The 22,321-nt window shown below is 37.5% G+C and overlaps 1 protein-coding gene across 3 annotated transcripts in view; it reads left to right on the top strand.

Annotated features, from left to right (window-relative positions):
- Window positions 1–22,321, top strand: part of CSTPP1 (centriolar satellite-associated tubulin polyglutamylase complex regulator 1) — a 201,408-nt gene that overhangs the window by 83,063 nt on the left and 96,024 nt on the right. For 2 of the 3 annotated variants that reach the window (XM_059068449.2, XM_067037145.1), the window contains one exon: window positions 8,045–8,175. The exons of the other annotated variant lie outside the window; for it this stretch is intronic. In XM_059068449.2, the coding sequence (XP_058924432.1) occupies window positions 8,045–8,175 (131 nt within the window). The remainder of the gene's footprint in view (window positions 1–8,044; window positions 8,176–22,321) is intronic. 3 annotated transcript variants of the gene reach the window in all.

Consider the following 22,321-nt stretch of genomic DNA (forward strand, 5'->3'; position numbering starts at 1 on the left):
GCCATGTATAAGCCTTAAAAGATGAATTGAAAGTTCTAGAAATAAAAATGTTAATTGAATTTTTTTAAAAACTGAGAGAGAATGAACTCTAGACCAGACATAATAGAATAGAGAATTCATAATTTAGAAGATAATACTAAGTGTAACACAAAGATCAAGAGATAAAAACTATAAAAGGACAGGTGAGAGACACTGAGAGGCAACAATGTATATCTAATAGGAGATTTAGAAGAAAAGGTTAGAGAAAATGGCAAAGAAGCAATATTTTAAAAGATACTGGCTGAGAACTTTACAGATTTGACAAAATACATAAGTCAGGTGAAAGTCCTGAGCAAGATAAACAAAAATAAACCTACATGGTAGACACATTGTAGAATCTGCAGAACATTAACGATAAAGAAAATAGCTTATATGAATGATAAGAATGATTAACTCCATCAAGAATGTCAGGAGTTTGACTGCTGGCATCTTGACGACAATGATAGGTGCCACATGACAATGGAGTAGTATCTTTAAAGTGCTGAGGGAAGTTCAATGGCAATCCAGAATTCTCCACCTGGTTAAATCAGAACTCCAGAGGGTAAAATAAATATATTTTCAGGAAGATGAAAAGCAAGAGTATTTACCACCCACAGACTTTTGTGTAAATCACAGGTCTATGAGTATTCAGAAATTCACAATTCAGAAATCAAAAAAGCTTAAAAAACAAGTTTTTTTTGGTAAGTTTTCAGCAAACTCATTTGTGGGCACACTTGACCTGAACTAGTTTATGAGGCTGTCTTTGGTCTTTATTTATCCTACCTAGTGTGACTATATGTTTCACTGTGGAAATTTTAATATGCTTGACTGTGGGCTTCTTCCCCGGACCCAGTGGATGTGTTATATCCCAGCTAGTTTGTCCAACATGTTGCCTTTATAAAATCCAAAAATTTGTCAGTTCCAAAACAGAGAGGTCCCAAGGACTTCAGATAAGTGATTGTGGACCATCTTTCTTTACTTTTTTTCTTGAATAATTTTCAACTCTTTCCCCCAGTTTTACTGAGATATAATTGACATACAACACCATATAAATTTAAGGTGTACAGCATAATGACTTGACATACATATATGTTGTGAAATGGACCTTTCTTTTTTTTCTTTCAATTTTTTTTTTTTTTTTACCTTGAGGTATAATTGACGTACAATGTTATATTAGTTTCAGGTGTACAATATAATGATTTGGTATTTGTATATATTGTGAAATGATCACCACAGTAAGCCTAGTTATCATTCATCACCACACATAGTTACAGAATTTTTTTCTTATGATGAGAACTTTTTAGATTTACTCTCTTAGCAGCTTTTAAATGTGCCACTATTATTAACTGTAGTCACATGGCATACATTACATCCCCATGACTTATTTATAACTGGAAGTCTGTACCTTTTGACCCCCCTCACCCATTTTGCCCATCCCCCAAAATAGTTGCCTCTGGCAACCATCAGTCTGTTCTCTGTATCTGTGAGCTTGTTTTTTTGATGTTTTGTTTTGTTTTTCAGATTCTTCATATAAGTGAGATCATACAGTATTTATCTTTCTCTGTCTTATTTCACTTAACAGAATGCCCACATGGTCCATTCTTGTTGTCACAAATGGCAAAATTTCCTTCTTTTTTATGGCCAAATAATATTCCATTGTGTATATATATCACATTTTCTCTATCATCACTTCATCCATCAGTGGACACTTAGCTTGCATCTATATCTTGGTTTCTATAAATAATGCTACAATGAACGTGGGGTGCAGATATCTTTTTGAGCAGTTCTTTAGATAAATACTCAGAAGTGGAATTGCTGGATCATATGGTAGTTCTATTTTTAATTTTTTGAGGAACCTCCATACTGTTTTCCATAGCGGCTGCACCAATTTACATTTCCATCAACAGCACACAAGTGTTTTCTTTTCTCCACATCCTTGCCAGCACTTGTGATTTCTTGCCTTTCTAAAAATATCCATTCTAACAGGTGTAAGGTGATGTCTCATTGTGGTTTTGATTTGCATTTTCCTGATGATTAGTGCCGTTGAGCACCTTTTCATATACCTGTCGGCCATCTGTATGACTTCTTTGGGAAAATGTCTATTCTGATCTTCTGCCTATTTTATAATCAGATTTTGTTTGTTTTGTTTTTGTTTGCTATTGAGTTGTATGAGTTTTTTATATAGTTTGATATTAACCCCTTATCAGAATATGATTTGAAATATTTTCTCCCATTCAGTAGGCTGCCTTTTCATTTTGTTGCTGGTTTCCTTTACTGTGCAGAAGTTCTTTAATTTGATGTAGTCCCACTTGTTTACTTTTTCTTTTGTTGCCTTTGCTTTTGGTGTCAAATCCAAAAAATTGAAATGGACATTTCTTAGAGGATGAACTTTAGCAAGAAAATAATTGAACCAAGAGAGAAGGAGCAAAAAATAGTAATGAGGATGAAAATTGGTATGAAATGTTGGTAAACTTAATTAACTATTGACTAAAAATTAATAACTATTTTTTACATTAAAAAAAAGTAGAGTCAAAAGAAATAAAAGACATCCAAATTGGAAGGGAAGAGGTAAAATTATCTGTTTGCAGATGACATGATCTTATGTACAGAAAATCCCGAAGAATCCACAAAAAAACTACTAGAGTTAATAAATGAATTCAGTAAAGATGCAGGATACACAGAGGCAGGATCAGTTGTGTTTTTTGGGGTTTTTTTTTTTGTGTGTGGTACACAGGCCTCTCACTGTTGTGGCCTCTCCCGTTGCGGAGCACAGGCCCCGGACGCACAGGCTCAGCGGCCATGGCTCATGGGCCTAGCCACTCCGCGGCATGTGGGATCTTCCCAGACTGGGGCACGAACCTGTGTCCCCTGCATTGGCAGGCGGATTCTCAACCACTGTGCCACCAGGGAAGCCCTCAGTTGTGTTTTTATTCCAGCAATCAACAATCCAAAAAGGACATTAAGAAAGTAATTCTACTCACAACAGCATCTAAAAGAATTAAGTACTTAGAAATAAATCTAACCAAAGAGATGAAAGTCTTGCACAGTGAAAACTGTGAAACACTGCTGAATGAAATTAAAGAAGACCTAACTAACTGGAAAGACATCCCATGTTCTTGGAAAGGAGGACTTAACACTTTTAAGATGTCAGTACTACCCAAAGCAGTCTATAGATACAACACAATCCCTGCCAGAATTACAACAGCTTTTTTTTTCCACAGAAATAGAACAACCAATCCTCAAATTCATGTGGAATTGCAAGGGCCTCAAATAGCCAGAACAATCTTGAAAAAGAAGAATAAAGTTGGAGGGCTCAAACTTCCCAACCTTGAAACTCAATACAAAGCCACAGTAATTGGAACAGTGTGGAACTGGCTTAAGGACAGACATATAGACCACTGGATTAGAAGAGAGAACCCAGAAGTAAACCCTCATATGTAAGATCAATTGATTTTTAAGAAGGGGGCCAAGGGTACCATTCACTGGGGAAAGGACTGCTCAAAGAGTCTTTCAACAAGTGGTACTGGGAAAACTGGATACCTATCTGCAAAGGAAAGAACACTTACCTCACACCTTATATAAAAATTAACTCAGGGCTTCCCTCATGGCACAGTGGTTGAGAGTCTGCCTGCCAATGCAGGGGACATGGGTTCGAGCACTGGTCTGGGAGGATCCCACATGCTGCAGAGCAACTGGGCCCGTGAGCCACAACTACTGAGCCTGCGCGTCTGGAGCCTGTGCTCCGCAACAAGAGAGGCCGCAACAGTGAGAGGCCCGCGCACCGTGATGAAGAGTGGCCCCCGCTTGCTGCAACTGGAGAAAGCCCTTGCACAGAAACGAAGACCCAACACAGCCAAAAATAAATAAATAAATAAATAAAAATTTTAAAATATATATATATTTTAAAAAATTAACTCAAAATGCATCAAGGACCTAAACTTAGAGCTAAAACTATAAAACTCTTAGAAGAAAACAATCCAATGTCTTCTTGACATTGGATTTGGCAATGATTTCATGGATATGACACCGAAAGCACAAGGAACAAAAGAAAAAAATAGATAAATTGGACTTCATCAAAATTAAGAACTTTTGTACATCAAAGGATACTATCAAGAAAGTGAGAAGGCAACCTACAGAATGAGAGTACTTATTTGCAAATCACATATCTAATAAGTGATTCATATCCAGATTATGTAAAGATCTCTTACAACTCAGCAACAACAAAAAATGAACAACACAATTCATAAAAGGACAAAGGGCTTAAATAGGCATTTTTCCAAAAAAGATATACAAATGGCTAATGAGCCCATGAAAAGATATTCAACATCATTAGTCATTAGGGAATTGCAAATCAATACCACAATGAGATACCACTTCACACCTGCTAAGAGAGCTATTAAAAAAGCAGATGGTGGTTGGGACTTCCTTGGTGGTCTAGTGGTTAAGACTTCATGCTTCCGGGGCTTCCCTGGTGGCGCAGTGGTTAAGAATCCACCTGCTAATGTAGGGGACGTGGGTTTGAGCCCTGGTCCAGGAAGATCCCACATGCTGTGGAGCAACTAAGCCAATGTACCACAACTACTGAGCCTGTGCTCTAGAGCCCACGAGCCACAACTTACTGAAGCCCGTGTGCCACAACTACTGAAGCCCGCGTACCTAGAGCCCACGCTCCTCAACAAGAGAAGCCACTGCAACGAGAAGCCCATGCACCACAACAAAGAGGAGCCCCCACTCTCCACAGCTAGAGAAAGCCCACGCGCAGCAACAAAGACCCAACGCAGCCAAAAATAAATAATTAAATAAATTTATTTTTTTTAAAAAGACAAAATAAGATGGCAGAAATTAATCAAATATATAAAAAACTTACTAAAATACAGAGAATGTTAGATTGGGTAAAAAACCAAATGCAACTGTATAGCACTCACAAGAGAGTATCTTTTTTAAAAAAATTTATTTATTTATTAATTTTTGGCTGTGTTGGGTCTTCGTTGCTGCACATGGGCTTCCTCTAGTTGCAGCGAGCAGGGACCACTCTTCGCTTCGGTGTGCGGGCTTCTCATTTCAGTGGCTTCTCTTGTTGTGGAGCATGGGCTGTAGGCACGCGGGCTTCAGTAGTGGTTCGTGGGCTCTAGAGCTCAGGCTCAGTAGTTGGGGCACACGGGCTTAGTTGCTCCGTGGCCCGTGGGATCTTCCCGGACCAGGGCTCGAACCCGTGTCCCCTGCATTGGCAGGCAGATTCTTAACCACTGCTCCACCAGGGAAGCCCGAGAAGTATCTTTTAAAAATTACCCAAAAGATTGAAATTAAAAGCATAGAAAAAGATATGCCAGGCAAATACTAATTTTTTTTAAAAGCTGGTATTGCAGTATTACAATACTAATATCAGACCAAAGTCCTGGACTTTTAAAACGATGGTAGAAATTTGACTTTCAGTATCACTAATATGACTAGTTACAAACATAAATCCTGATACTTTCTGCCTGGTGTTATTCATCTGTTTTTTCTTTTCTTTCTAAATCAACTACCACAGACACTATGGAGCAGTATCTACTATGTGTTAGGTAATGTAATGGAGACAAAGACGAGTGCAGCCTAATTGATTACTGTACAGAGTCTAATAGAGGAAATACGTCCAGTAACTTTAAAACAAGGCAGCATTTTGTGAGTACCATTGGAGAGTTATAAATGAGTTATGATGGAAATTGGCTGTGGTGGGTGGAATCAGGAAAAGATTTCATGCAAAACATGGTATTTGACATGGATAAAATTTTAAGAGATGGAGGTAGGAAAAAGATATTTCAGGTTGAGGAGAAACAATAAAGCTTTGAGCAATCGCATTTTCTGCTTTTTCTTTACAGCCATCTTATCTAAAAGAATTTCACTGGTTATACTAAGATTGTCTATTAACTCTTTAGGTAGTGATTCTGATTTCCATACTGATCCGCTACGTGATCAACTGATCATCTGATTAGCTCCATACTAATCAAACATTTCTAATTATTTTTATTTATTTATTTATTTATTTATTTATTTATGTGGTACTCGGGCCTCTCACTGCCGTGGCCTCTCCCGCCGCGGAGCACAGGCTCCGGACGCGCAGGCTCAGCGGCCACGGCTCACGGGCCCAGCCGCTCCGCGGCATGCGGGATCCTCCCGGACCGGGGCACGAACCCGTGTCCCCTGCATCGGCAGGCGGACTCTCAACCACTGCGCCACCAGGGAAGCCCCTAATTATTTTTATTTTTAATTAAATGTGAATTTTATTGGTATGAATTATCTAAAGGCAGTAGTGTAAATACAATTATGTCTTTTTATATTCAGTATTGTAAGACTTTGCCTTATCAGTTTGTTGTATAAAATTCCTATTTTATAAATTCTTATATACATTCTATTCATCTGTGCAATGAAGCTCAGCTAGATTCTTCAATGCATAAATTACTCCCTAGCTTAAAAAAAGATATTTTTTAAAAGCTACACTAAGGATATAATTTCACTAGTATTAGTTCCTTTACAGCCTAGACCACGACCTAGACACCAGCATTTTTCCCCTGGGGATTGTGTAGCACACTTTGGGACTAATTCTTTACTGGGTAGCTTTATAAATTTAGGCTAGAATGTTATCATTTGCTAGACTTCATTTGCTAGAAATGTGGCTACTCCATTTACCTGTAACAGCTCATTTGCTTTATTTTTCATTTTCCTTTACTCAAGACAACAGCACTGCAAACTGCATAATTGGGTTAACGCTTTCGTTGCTTTTTAAAAATCTCTCTTCTAATTCTTTGCCTCATACTTCCTCATAGTATCTTAGATTTCTATGCTAGTTTTCCATGGGGGAAGAAGGGTATGTAATTTGCTTTTTCATACAGTGTTGTTAATATTGACAGAAGGAGGCTAATTTTATCCTAAGTGATAATATACCCTATGTTAAAGACAGGTTAAACACTTCCTTCTGAACTTGGTCAGGGAAAAGGAAAATGGATTAGATGGCTCCGGAAATTTTTTCCTGTTCAATTCAGAGATTCAGAATTTTTTCCCCCTTTAAATGCTAAACAAATGAAAAGTGACATTTGGAATTACCACTATCCTTCTGTTGCTTGCCATCTTCAGTTTAATGTCTGCTTCTCTACAAAGATTAACATATTTTCCACTCATGATTTACTTGTCAGGGACTTTAGGAGTTTTCTGGAACCAGAAGTCTGCCTTTGGTAGTGATGATTACTGGATAATTGCCTATTCTTTGGTGGATTTTCCATTTTTAGATTACATCAGGCTCTACAGCCTTTATTTCTTTGGCAGAAGAACCCAAAGGCAATGGAGTATATTTTTTCCCCTTTCCCAGCCCAGCTTAAACAATGACTCACTTGGGCCCTAGGGCTTTACTTCATACTCTCATTCAGGGGCCGCTTTCTACCCTTGTTTTTCTTATTTGCCTTTAGTGTCTGTCTGGAACCTTTTATATCCTTTGGCACATGGATTTTCCTCCAACGTTATTGTCAGAGAGGTATACAACACCACCCCCAAACTGGAACAGACAATCCAGTGTTCCCATAAGCCATGTTGTTCTTAAGACAGCTGATATACAAAAAGAATATCTTTAAGAAAACATAAATTTCAAGTGGGGTAGAGGGAGAAGTATTCTCCAAAAAGATATGAGTGCCATTGTCATCCAGCTAAAGACAAAGATTTCCCTCTATATGAGATGCTCTAATGACTGATTAAAACTTCCTCAGTGTGTGTGTGTGCGTGTGTGTGTGTGCGTGTGTGTGTGTGTGTGTGCGTGTGTGTAGGAGGTGGGAAGCACTCAGAGGAATTGGACTCCAAGAGTTTTCAAAGAGATATAGTTCTGTGAAGAGAATTCCTCATAGAAGGACTTGGTCTACTCTATAGTTCAGAGTTTTTTTGGAGAAAAAAAAGATTTTTCTCCTTTTGGGCAGTTGTTCTATATATTCTTGACTTTTCATTCTAATTCCAGCCTTCTGTAACTATCCATCTAATGATGATTTCTTGATTTTTCTCTTTGCAGTTTTAACAGTGTATGTCAGGGAACTCACATTCTTTTTCGGGAATTCAGCTTCATCCAAGCCACCCCTCACAATAGGGCATCATTCTTACGGGCCTTCTGGAGATGCTTCCGAACTGTAGGCAAAAATGGCGGTAAGTCTTCCCAAATTCTTTTCTTGCCTTCCTTTATTCCCTCCAAACTTCTTTCTTTGGTTCAGTGTAAATACTGTTTTAGTGCATACTCTTCAAGGCTCTAGGAACACCTTTTAAGGAGTTATCTGTCTTGTGCCAGAGATACTGTCATCAATATTATTATCACCATCACCATCACCGTCACTGAAGCACTTATGAAGATCCAAGTGTAACTCTGAGATCTGTGTGCAGTAATTCATTTAATCTTCACAACGTCTCTCTGTGGTAGATACTGTAATTCCCATTTTATAACAAATGAAACTTAGGATCAATTTGCAAATTGTTGGTTCAGCATCTTATGATTATAAGCCAAGGAAAATGTTTAAAAATACACTGATCAAAAATGTGTTTACTGAGACTTTATTTTGGTGATGTGAGGGGTGAAAGACCCTTATCGAGAGCTTCTTTTAAAAAATGGCACTAAATTCTTACATTCAGAATATTAAAATAGATTAAATTGCTCCAAAATTTTCAGATATAGACTCTCGACATCAAAACCTTTGTTCATGTCTGTTTTCAAAGGCCTGTTCTTATTCCCATCTTCATATTATGTTTTTCCAAATAGGTATCGAATATCTTTGACAGTTTCTATAGTAAACCTAACTTAAAGTAGAGGAAGGCCTAAACTATTTCCTCATTCATTCAACAAATATATCTGATAGACTTACCATGTGCCTGGTGCTGGGGTTATAGTAAGAAACTAGGTATGCTCCCTGCTTTCATTGAATTTGCAGGATCCCCTACGCTGCTCTAACTGATGCTACTGCTACTTTATATATAGCTACCGAAACTTTTTTGCTAAAAGTCCTTCTGCCTAGTTTCTGATTAGATCATTTCACTATCCTAAGAAATAAGTATGGTAGATATTATTGTGCCCATTTTATAAATAACAAAATGGTGTAAATTGCAGAAGGGTTGCACAGAAGCAAAGTTGGAAATAGAACCCAGATTTACTAATATGCTATTTCTACTATTGACAAGTAACTCTAGAGATCATCCATCTCGATTACAGTATTGTGCAAGTGTATTGAGAATAGCATCATCTTCTTTACAAAATATATGACTGGTAGTCGAAATCAATGTGAACTCAATTTTAAGTGAACTAGCTCAGAAAAACTATCTTGTCGGTCTCCACATAAACAAAACTGGGAGCTGTGAGTGTATAGATGAATTTTGTACTATTTCATCAGAACCTGTCTTTCCTAATCCTTTCTCCGGCCCTTAACCACTCAGCAAATATATATTAAATACTGATTATATCGAAGAATGGTGCATATAGCTAGAGCTGGTTTCTGTGAAATAGCACGTGGAGATAACTATGGAAAATAATCTTCAGATATCCTTAGTTCTTTTCATGACTTACAAGTGGGGCCTCTTCAGTAATTTATTTATTATCATAAGGGGTCCATATAGTGGTGGACTCTAAGCAGATGTGATTTTCTTTATCTTTCTTATAGCAGCTGCCAATGATTCATCCAGCTGCTGAGAGGAAGCAGCTCCAAGTTCTCCCTATTTCTCCTGTGCCACCAGTAGGGCCTAGATTTTATGCTAATTATTTATTGTCATGCTTCTTAATCAGACAGTCTCTGATTTCTTAAATACCAAATGCAACATTTGCATCTAGGTGATCCTAAGATCTTTGGTTAAATAGTTTTAATATATTCTCAGTTTCCTCCAGGAAACTTCAGAACATCTTGCAGTCCCAGAATGTGTCAGTCTCCAGTTTTAATCCAGAATGAGCAAAAACACTCAGAGGCAAGATTCCAAAGGAAATTATTTATTAAGTCCCATTTTTTCAATTAGAATGCCAAGTACCAGACACCTACTCAGTGGAGCTGCTATTACATTGTTCTCCTGCAGATAACTTCCTTAGAACATCATGTACATATTGTAGCATTATCAAGAGGAAACTAACTCTTCTGGGAGGTAGCAAAAGATGAGCTGGGTTCCAGTGTAACATATCTAAAAGTGAAGCCACCTGTAGAAAACTAAGGACCTTGATCGCTTCTGGCAAGAAATATTTTATCCCAGTTTTTAGCAAGTACAGAGATGCAATGTCATTCCTGCATGACTGAGTATTGAATGATGCTAATTTCCCTGTGTCTGAATTTCAAATAACCTCATGAAAACTGTAGTGAGTCTCTTGCTATCTAGACAACTTTAGATTCTTGGAAGCAAAAAGATCTACTCAAATGTAATAAGCCTTTAAAATTCAACTTCTCATTTTGATATTTTTTTCAATACAGAAATATTAATCTAATCTAAGTTTTCCAAGTTGGCAAAGATTGAAATTCCCTTGAAGTAAATCTTTACTTCTATTTAGGGATATTGGCTCAAAAGAGCTTTTGTCCACAGTTTATGAGAATTTAGTTTTGAGCTTTGTTCTTTTACCAATGAATATATATATTTCAGTTGATAAAATAATGATACTAAGGGAATTGTCCTCCTGCTATAAACAACTAGAAAATCAGGCAAAGTATCTGAAACAACTGTTTCAGACATTGGACCAACAGTCAGTGTGGAACTATGGTCCCTGAGAGGCATTTACCAAATGACAGTACAGGGAGATCATCCAAGAGCTTGGCGGTCTTACTGAGTTGAAGAGGCAGAGGCTGGGGTTTAGGGAGGCCAAGGTGGCCAGTATTTGCAAGGCTAAGTACCAGAGAGAAGGGCATTGCTCACTTAGCTCTGGAGAGCTGCAAGGAGGTATTTGAGTCTTTGACTACAAACTCTACACATGTGTGGGTTGGAAAAAGAACCACTAGAAAACAGTAGGCCAGACAATTCCTGGAGTACTCACAAGGCTAGTTCACACTTCTACCATCTGGAGTAGAGAAACATCAAAATACACTGGGCGTTGGGTAGAGTCCTCAGCAGCTTCAGCGTTAAACTGATCTGCAAGTAACTGCATATACCAGAACAAAATTCAATACTTCTTAAAGGAATTCAACAAAATCCAGCACTCAACAACATAAAATCACAAAATCTGGCATCCAACTAAAAATTACAGGAAGCAGGAAGATATGACCCATAACCAGGAGCAAAATAAATCAATAGAAACACAGACTCAGCAAAGACAGAGATGGGGGAATTAGCTAGCAAGGACCTTTATACAGTTATTTTAAGTCATATAGATGTGCTCAAGTATGTAAAGGAAAATATGAATATGATTTGGAGATAAATGGAAGATATTAGAAAGATCTAAATGGAATTTCTAGACATAAAATACAGCATCAGAAATAATGATAATAGCAGTAAATATTTATTAAGTGCTTCCTATGTAGATTATCTCATTTTTCTAATCCTGTGTATTAGGTAGATACTTTTATTATCTCCTCTGCACAGAAAATAAAACTGAGATTTTGAACGTTAAATAACTGGTCTAGGTCACACACCTATAAGTGTGTGACCAATGAATGACAAAGAAGCCAGAGAGCTGACTCGAGACAGTATTATCTTTTTAATGTATAATGTGTTCTCCATCAGAGAGTGTATGAAATGCTGGAAATACAGATAAGTAAATGACAATGCTTGCCCTGAAAGAGCTCACATTCTGGGAGAAGAAACAGAGTAGCCTGGAAGTAATTTCCTTACAGTATAAGTGATTAGTAAAGCCTGTATGAGTCAGTGATAGCACAAGGAAAGAAGTAGTTCTTCCTGCAGAAGTTGGGGAAGGCTCTAAAGAAGTAAAGACAATTAGGATGGATCTTGGAGTGGTAGAAAGCTGTTAAGCAAAGAAGGAGTACATTCTAAAAAGAAAAAAACAAGATTTTTGAAAGTATGATGACATGAAACATCATGGTTCCTTTGGAAAATGGTAAGAAGAGCAACGTGGCAACAGAAAATGATGCTGAAAGCTTATTGTGCCACAGCCACTGAGCAAAATACTATACATGTATATTCATTCATTTCATTCACACAACAGACACGAGTTGGTGTGATTATTATCCTGTTTTATACATAAAGAAACGGAGAGAGAAGTTAAGTGACTTGCACAGGCTATATAGTTATAAGTAGCACAGCTCATATTCAAACTTGTCTTCACAAAGGCCACATTTTTTTATTAACTGAAGTATAGTTGATTTACGATGTTGTGTTAGTTTCTGGTGTACGGCAAAGTGATTCAGTTATACATACATATATTCTTTTATGTTATGTTTATTACAGGATATTGAATATAGTTCCCTGTGCTATACAGTAGGACCTTGTTGTTTATTTTATGTGTAGTAGTGTATCTGCTAATCCCAAACTTCTAATTTATCCCTCCCCCACCCCCTTTCCCCTTCGGTAACCCTAAGTTTGTTTTCTGTGTCTGTGAGTCTGTTTCATAAATAAGTTCATTTGTGTCAGATTTTAGATTCCACATATAAGTGCTATCGTGTGGCATTTGTCTTTCTGACTTACTTCTCTTAATATGATAATAATCTCTAGGTCCATCCATGTTGCTGCAAATGGCATTATTTCATTCACAAAGGCCACAGTCTTAACAGCTCTGTTAGACTGACTTGAACGTGTGCTACCCCAGGTAGCGAAGGGCTTTGTGTGCTCTAAAGTTGATGCTTTCTCCCAAAGACAGTAGAACCCTATCAGTTTGTGTGGTGTTTTCACATATGACGTTGGCACAAGCATGGAAACCAGAATGGAAGGTAGGTAGTAAGACTGGAGCCAGAGACCAGGTAGGAGACAATTGTAATCAAACAGGTAGTGGCCATGGAGATGGAAAGTTATGTAAGGAGATGGTTTGACAGGACTTACAGATTTATTGGGTATAGGGTGTGGGAGAGAAAGAGTCAAAGATGAATGCCAGAAGCTAAAATATTTCCAATTTCATCCCTCCCCTCCTTTCTTCCTTTCCTTTTTTTTTTTTTTTCCCTTTCACCTTTGATGTTTTACTCTGAATTTGCCGTGGTTTTGTCTTCATAGTCTAGGTGTATTTATTCATTCAATAAACAGTTATGTATTAGTTGTTAGTGATACAGCGGTGAGTGGGTTAGACAGAAATTCTTGCTCTCATGGAGTGTGTGGTCTGATAATCGGAGATCGGGCGAAAAAATCCCTGCTTTTATAAAAGGAGCTCCCATTCTGGGAATCAGGGAATTGCCGGGGGGCTTTATGACCATGGAATAAAAACCCATTACTTACAATATTGAACGTTATAGTGGGTGAAGTGATCTCAAAGGAAAATGCAGACATTTTAGTCTGAAAGAAAGCTTTTGGTCTGACTTCTCTACGTAATTGCCTCAAACTTCCGCTTGATTTTGCTTGTCACTGATCCTCATCCTCACCACTAAAAGCCATTCTGTGAGGATTAACAGTGCTTTTACTGCAGGAGTGGGGTGGCTGTCTTGTCTGAAATATTAAAGAGCATTTGTTTCCTTTGTAATTTTTTAAACAAACAAACAAAGAAAAATCCTTCAGTGTGATCTCTTCACTCCTGAGGTCTCCTCTAGCAGCTGGTTCTCTCTGCTTGTTCCAACCATTGCTTCACCTCTCATCATTTTCCCCAGAAACCTGATGTGGCCAGGTTAAATAAATAAAACAAATAATTTCTTCAACCTCAAGATCCTGTTTCCTAGCTCCCATTTTACTTATTTCTTCTCTATTCCTAATTTTCTCTTATTTTTTCATTTTTACTTCTTTCTTCAGAATCTTTTCTCCAGGGAAAACATTGACAATTGATGTCCCCTCAAGTCTGTCCCCTCTCTACCTCCAATAACTTTAATCTTTCCTCCTATTTAATTTTTTTTTTTTTTTTTTTTTGGCTGTGTTGGGTCTTCGTTGCTGCACCGTGGGCTTTCTCTAGTTGCCATGAGCGGGGGCTACTCTTGTTGTGGTGCGCGGGCTTCTCATTGCGGTGGCTTCTCTTGTTGTGGAGCACGGGCTCTAGGCACGTGGACTTCAGTAGTTGTGGCTCTCAGCCTCAGTAGTTGTGGCTCTCAGCCTCAGTAGTTGTGGCTCGCGGGCTCTAGAGCGCAGGCTCAGTAGTTGTGGCGCACGGGCTTAGTTGCTCCGCGGCACGTGGGATCTTCCCAGAGCAGGGCTCAAACCAATGTCCCCTTCATTGGCAGGTGGATTCTTAACCACTGCACCACGAGGGAAGTCCCCCCTCTATTTAATTTTTCCTTTTTTCTACTTTGGTTATTTGGAGGTGTCACACATGTCACACAAGCATTCCTGTGATGCTTTTGTCACAACCTCCTCTCCCACCCAACCCTCCTCACCCTCCATACATAGTACCCTTAGGCTGCTGACCTCTCTTTATTCTTTTAGGTCTTAGCTTAAAGGTCAGCTCCTTAAAGGGGGCTTCCCTATGACCCTTCCTCATCTGAACTAAATCCTTTCATTACTCTTTTCAAAGCATCCTGTAATTTTCAGTCATCATTTATTACAGTTTCTGACTAAATATTTTTGGGATGACTCTTTATTTAATGTCCATCTCCCTTATTAAATTGTAACCTTTATGAGGGCAAGAACCTTGTTTTGCCAATAACTATTCCTAGCACCCAACTTACATAAATGATTTGTTATTTAATATGAAGGCTCACCATTTCCCAATCACTACAAGAGGATAGATTTTTGAATGGGTTATATTATCATTTCTTTTATTGGGTGTAGGGTTGGTTTTGAAAATCTGTTTTACTCTAACTTTTCAATATTGTGTAGGAGCCTTGTTTTAAAATAATAGTAGCTACCACTTATTGACCACCTACTATATGCAAGGCACTAAACTTCATGTTCTAAGTGCCCCACTAAAAACTGACCCATTCAAAGCTATGCTATTTTAAATGACACCTAATTAAAACAATATTCAATACCCTCTGGTGCTTCTAAACAAGGATTAGAAAGATTTAGATCATGATCTGTAAGCAAACTCAATTTTAAAAAATATTTTATTTATTTATTTATTTGGCTTCGTTGGGTCTTAGTTGCAGCACGTGGGATCTTCGTTGCGGCATGCGGAGTCCTTTGTTGAGGCGCCGGCTCAGTAGTTGTGGCACGCAGGCTTAGTTGCCCCATGGCGTGTGGGATCTTAGTTCCCCAACCAGGGATCAAACCTGCATCCCCTGTGTTGGAAGGCGGATTCTTAACCACTGGACCACCAGGGAAGCCCCACAAACTTTAAACATTGGTGAGGATCTGATTAGTAGTACTTTCCTTGCTTCTTTTGTATTCCGGTCCAACCTTTGTGCTATGAAAGAGATCACAAACTAGCAGTCAGCTGACTGCAGGTGCCTTGGCCTGCAGATATGTTTTCTTGGTTTGTGGTGTTAAAAATACACATTTTTAATTAGATGCCAACATTTAACATAAAAATCTCAATTCAATTTCACTGAAAAATGGAAAGTCCTCCCAATATCATGACCACATTCTAACAAGAAGACAGTTTGCCAGGACCGAGGTACAGCTGCTCTCTTTAGACAGGGCCTGTAGACTCAGATTTACCGCCATCCCCAGCTGCCTTGCTTCACCTGCTTACGTTTCCTGCCTGGCCTCTATAGGCATTTGAGTTCACTATCATTGCTAGAACTTCTTGGTCCATTTATAACCACTTGAAAGGTAAAGTTACACTCATAATTCAGAACAAGGAGTCAGGATCTTATTCCTCAACTAGATGCGCTTTCTCTCTTCTCCTTGTTATCATGATGTCTCAAAATTTTTTTTTTTTTTTTTTTTTTTTTTTTTTTTTGTGGTATGCGGGCCTCTCACTGTTGTGGCCTCTCCCGTTGCGGGGCACAGGCTCCGGATGCGCAGGCCCAGCGGCCATGGCTCACGGGCCCAGCCGCTCCGCGGCATGTGGGATCTTCCCGGACCGGGGCACGAACCCGTATCCCCTGCATTGGCAGGCGGATTCTCAACCACTGCGCCACCAGGGAAGCCCTCAAAATTTTTTATAATTAGAAGGGACCTTAAAGTCCTCTCATCTTGAAACTAAATCTAGGGTTTTTTAAAAATATTCTCCTTTTTACAGTAAAATATACATTACATAAAACTTGCTATTCTAACAACTTTTTAAGCTGAGAGATCTTTTTTTGGTGGTAAAATATAAATAACATAAAATTTACCATTTTAAGTGTACAGTTCAGTGGTATTAACTATATGCACATTGTTTTAAAACCATTACCAGTATCTATCTCCCTTTTTTCATCTTCCCACATTGAAGCATTTTACCCATTAAAAAAATAACTCCCCATTCCCCCCTCTTCCAGCCCCTGATAACCACTGTTTTACATTCTGTGTCTATGCGTTTGACTCTTCTAGGTACCACATGTAAGTGGGATCATACAATATTTGTCTTTTTGTGTCTGACTGATTCTACTAAGCATGATGTTTTCATAGTTCATCCATGCTGCAGTGTGTATCAGAATTTCGTTCCTTTCTATAGTTGAATAATATGCCACTGTGTATATATCATATTTAGTTTATCCATTCATCTGTCAGTGGACACGTGGGTTGTTTCCACCTTTTGGCTGTTGTGAATAATGCAGCTATAAGCGTGGGTGTACAACTGTCTGTTTGAGTTCCTGTCTTTGATTCTTGGATGTGTACTTAGGAGTGAAATTGCTGGATCATATGATAATTCTATGTATAACTTTTTAAGGAATTGCCATACTGTTTTCCACAGTGGCTACACCATTTTACATTCTCACCAGCAATGCACAATTTCTCCCAATCCTCACTGACAGGTGATATTTCTTGTTGTTTTGATGATAGGCATTCAAATTGGTGTGACGTGGAATCTCATTGTAGTTTTGATTTGCATCTCCCTAATGACTAACGATGTTGAATATCTTTTCATGTGCTTATTGGCCATTTGTATATCTTCTTTGGAGAAATGTCTATTTAAGCCCTTTGCACTTTTTTGAATTGTGTTGTTTATTGTTGTTGTTGTTGTTGAGTTGTAGGAGATCTTTACATAATCTGGATATGAATCCCTTATTAGATATGTGATTTGCAAATATGTTCTCTTATTCTGTAGGTTGTCTACTCACTTTCTTATTTATTTATTTATTTATTTATTTATTTTACTCACTTTCTTGATAGTACCCTTTGATACTAAGAACCAAAGTTCTTAGTTTTGATGAAGTCCAATTTATCTATTTTTTCTTTTGTTCCCTGTGCTTTTGGTGTCATATCCATGAAATCATTGCCAAATCCAATGTCAAGAAGACGTTGGATTGTTTTCTTTTATAGTTTTAGCTCTTAAGTTTAGGTCTTTGATCCATTTCGAGTTAATTTTTAGATAAGGTGTGAGGTGAGGATCCAACTTCTTTCTTTTCTTTTCTTTTTTTCCCACCGCATGGGACGTGCAGTGGAAGTGCAGTGGAAGCATAGAGTCCTAGCCGCTGGACCACCAGGGAAGTCCCCCAACTTCTTTCGTTTGCAGAAGGATATCTAGTTTTCCCAGCACCACTACTGAAAGACTTTTTGAACAATCCTTTCCCCAATGAATGGTACCCTTGGCCTCTTCTTGAAAATCAATTGATCTTACTGTGAGGGTTTACTTCTGGGCCCTCTCTTCTGTTCCAGTGGTCTATATGTCTGTCCGTATGCCAGTTCTGTACTGTTCTAATTACTGTGGCTTTGTATTGAGTTTCAAAGTTGGGAAGTTTGAGCGCTCCAACTTTATTATTTTCTAAGATTGTCGTGGCCATTTGGGCCCCCTTATAATTCCATATGAATTTGAGGATCAGCTCTCTATTTCTGTGGGAAAAAAACTGTTGGAATTCTGGTAGGAATTGTGTTGTATCTGTAGATTGCTTTGGGTAGTATTGACATCTTAACAATGATAAGTCTTCCTATCCATGAACATGGGAAGTCTTTCACTTTATTTAGGTCTTCTTTAATTCCATTCAGCAGTGTTTTATAGTTTTCAATGTGCAAGTCTTTCACCTCCTTGGTTAGATTTATCCCTAAGTATTTTATTGTTTTCATGCTATTTAAATGGAACTGTTTTTCTTAGTTTCCTTTTTACATTTTTCATTGCTAGTTTATAGAAATATAATTGGTTTTTGTATGTTGGTTTTGTATCCTGCATCTTTGCAAAATTCATGTATTAGCTGTAATAGTTTGTGTATTTGTGTATGTGTATAATCTTTATGGTTTTCTGCATAGAAGATCATGTCATCTTTAAATAGAGATAGTTTTACCTTTTCCTTTACAATTTGGATACCTTTTATATCTTTTTCTTGACTAATTGCTTTAGTTAGAACTTCCTGTGCTATGTTGAGAAGTGGCAAAAGCAGGTATCCTTGTCTTGTTCCTGATTTGGGGGGAAATTTTTCTAGTATTTGGTTTTAAGGTATAAGTATGTCAGGAAAATTGTGATTCACATGGATAAGTAGCTGCAAATACTAATAGATTTATTTTTAACATCTTGACATCTGGTCAAAAAAAGTTTTTTAGTTATACTGATCCACATATTCAAAAAAGTAGTGATAGGCAGCCTGAGCAGACTAATACAGAGGCCAGATTTTTGCTCATAATTTTCACACAGAAAAATTAATTTTATTTTGCATTTTGAATCCAAATCCTGTTTTGATTCACCACTAATATTTTATCTGAGGTGGTAAGCATGGCAGTGTTATAAGTCTAAATTGAGCTATTCAGCTTATTTAAATATCAGTAAGATTTCCAAGTTGATAAACTTACATTTAATGGATGTACTTAAGGTAGAAATAATAGTAATTTCTTAATTTATTTGACTATTGTTTTGACAACTGCCTTATATCAGTCAGAAAACTTTAGCGTAAAAGAATAAATTCTGGTATCACTACTGATATGTCTGCAAATGACTCTGAAAGGTCTACAATTTAAAAGCCTCATCCTAATAAAATTAACAGTCTGTATCAATTTGTATAACATTATCCAATAGTGTTTTGAAAAATGCTTACATAATTTTAACTGCTAGTGTTTATCTACACAACATCTAATGACATTTTAAGGCCTGTGTTTTCTGTGATCCATTATTCCATCAATTTTTTCTGCCATTGCTTTTCCAGTCCCAGTACAAAAACGATTACATTTTTACCACTTTGTTAGTATCTTAACACTTAAATACTTCTATTTTGTAATTATCAAGCTATTTTATAGAGTAATAAATCTACTTTGTTTTGTTCCATAACCATATCGTATAGGAACAAGTATAAGGAGGGGCTGATAACATCTGTACTCTCATCCAGTAGAATTTAAAGATTTTATGTAATCACAGCCTTTATGCCAATATAGTCCTGGATTAAAAAGAAAAGAAAAAGACTAGAGCAGATAAAAAGCTTCCTAGTCAGTGACACATTTACAAGTTCAAATACATATATTTGTGAGCAGGAGAAGCTCCATGATGAGTTTAACCTGAGAGCACAGTTTAGTAGTGTCTATATATTCAAATTTACTATGTAACCTATTTAGTGTGCATTCTGTTTTTCTTATAAATTTTAAACAAAGGTATATTTTTAATAAGAAAACTGTTAATATTAAACATTTGTAGAAACTTACCAATGCCCCTGAAAAACTCAAGCCTTCTGATTTGAAAACTACTGATGTTTCTCTACCCATTCCCCATCACACAGGTATAAAGTTGAAGCCTGAGGTCTCCCAGAGAGTCTTCTGACTCTCACCAAGTGCTCTTGCTATTAGCGTCAAGCGCTCTTGCCCTGATGCTTAATGCACGTCAATATATTTTATGTCATTCAGCCTCTGAGATCAATGTATAATTTTCTAGCCCAGAATGTGATCAGATTAGTTAAGGGTTAAGAATGTATTGCAGTTGTGTGTGATTTTCTATCTTCTTTGATTGCCTTAACAGATGGAGGAGTGTTTCAGTTCCACTCTACCTGTCTTCAAGAGAAAAAAATATGTTATTCCATCTTTTATTTAAAATAAAAAATCATGATTCTTATTACTGAGGGAAGTATAGTACTTGCTTTACTGCATATTTTATGCTTTGAAGGACATAACAAGCAGAATTTGGAAGTTCTTTGAAAATACAACCAAGGGTTTTTTAAAGATTAGGCTAAAGTGAGACTTTACCATGAGATGTTATTAAACCCATTCTCTAAAGCAGATGTACCCAAAAACAGAATGGTACCTCTTAGGCTTCTGAAATCTCTTGCTCTCATGATTCAGTTAAAAACAAAAGTAAAAGACTACATTAAAGTGTATACACTGTGAATCAAAATATAGCCACCTTAGGTTAAAAATGTCAGTTTAATAAACCATACTCAAATTGGGTTGTTTTGGTGGGTTTTAAACTGGAAGTGTATAAAAACAAGTATAAATAGTGTTGAGAATTTAATCTTTTCCAGTTTTATTTTGTTTGGCATAACCTGCTCTTCATTCCCACTGCTGCCACTGGACCCTAATTTAGAACCCTAACTAACCACATCGGAGAGGTTGTCAAAAAGACAGATTCTTTGATCCCATCTCCAACCAACTGAATCAGAGTCAGCAGGGGAGGGACTTGGGAATTTATTTATTTATGTATGTATTTATTTATTTAAACATCTTTATTGGAGTATAATTGCTTTACAGTGTTGTGTTAGTTTCTGCTGTATAACAAAGTGAATCAGCTATATGCATATGTATATCCCCATATCCCCATATCCCCTACCTCTTGCGTCTCCCTCCCACCCTCCCTATGCCACCCCTCTAGGTGGTCGCAAAGCACTGAGCTGATCTCCCTGTGCCATGCAGCTGCTTCCCACTAGCTATCTATTTTACATTTGGTAGTGTGTATATGTCAGTGCTACTCTCTTACGTCCTCCCAGCTTACCCTTCCTCCTCCCCATGTTCTCAAGTCCATTCTCTACATCTGTGTCTTTATTCCTGTCCTGCCCCTAGGTTCTTCAGAAACATTTTTTTTTAATTCCATATATATGTGTTAGCATACGGTAATTGTTTTTCTCTTTCTGACTTACTTCACTCTGTATGAGAGTCTCTAGGTCCATCCACCTCACTACAAATAACTCAATTTCATTTATTTTTATAGCTGAGTAATATTCCATTGTATATATGTGCCACATCTTCTTTATCCATTCATCTGTCGATGAACACTTAGGTTGCTTCCATGTCCTGGCTATTGTAAATAGTGCTGCAATGAACATTGTGGTGCATGACTCTTTGAATTATGATTTTCTCAGGGTATATGCCCAGTAGTGGGATTGCTGGATCATATGGTAATTCAATTTTTCATTTTTTAAGGAACCTCCATACTGTCCTCCATAGTGGATGTATCAATTTACATTCCCCACCAACAGTGCAAGAGGGTTCCCTTTTCTCCACAACCTCTCCAGCATTTATTGTTTGTAGATTTTTTGATGATGGCCATTCTGACTGGTGTGGCATGATACCTCACGGTAGTTTTGATTAGCATTTCTCTAATGAGTGGTGATGTTGAGCATCTTTTCATGTGTTTGTTGGCAATCTGTATATCTTCTTTAGAGAAATGTCTTTTTAGGTCTTCTGCCCATTTTTGGATTGGGTTTTTTGTTTTTTTGATATTGAGCTGCATAAGCTGCTTGTATATTTTGGAGATTCATCCTTTGTCAGTTGCTTCATTTGCAAATATTTTCTCCCATTCTGAGGGTTGTCTTTTTGTCTTGTTTACGGTTTCCTTTGCTGTGCAAAAACTTTTAAGTTTCATTAGGTCCCATTTGTTTATTTTTGTTTTCACTCTAGGAGGTGAGTCAGAAAGGATCTTGCTGTGATTTATATCATAGAGTGCTCTGCCTATGTTTTCCTCTAAGAGTTTGATAGTATGTGGCCTTACATTTAGGTCTTTAATCCATTTTGAGTTTATTTTTGTGTATGGTATTAGGAAGTGTTCTAATTTCATTCTTTTACATGTAGCTGTCCAGTTTTCCCAGCACCACTTATTGAAGAGGCTGTCTTTTCTCCATGGTATACTCTTGCCTCCTTTATCAAAGGAGGTTTATCTCTGGGCTTTCTATCCTGTTCCATTGACCTATATTTCTGTTTTTGTGCCAGTACCATACTGTCTTGATTACTATAGCTTTATAGTATAGTCTGAAGTCCAGGAGTCTGATTCCTCCAGCTCTATTTTTCTTTCTCAAGATTGTTTGGCTACTCAGGGTCTTTTGTGTTTCCACACAAA

The sequence above is a fragment of the Kogia breviceps genome, chromosome 7, assembly GCF_026419965.1.
Source record: "Kogia breviceps isolate mKogBre1 chromosome 7, mKogBre1 haplotype 1, whole genome shotgun sequence".
Taxonomy (NCBI): Eukaryota; Metazoa; Chordata; class Mammalia; order Artiodactyla; family Physeteridae; genus Kogia; species Kogia breviceps.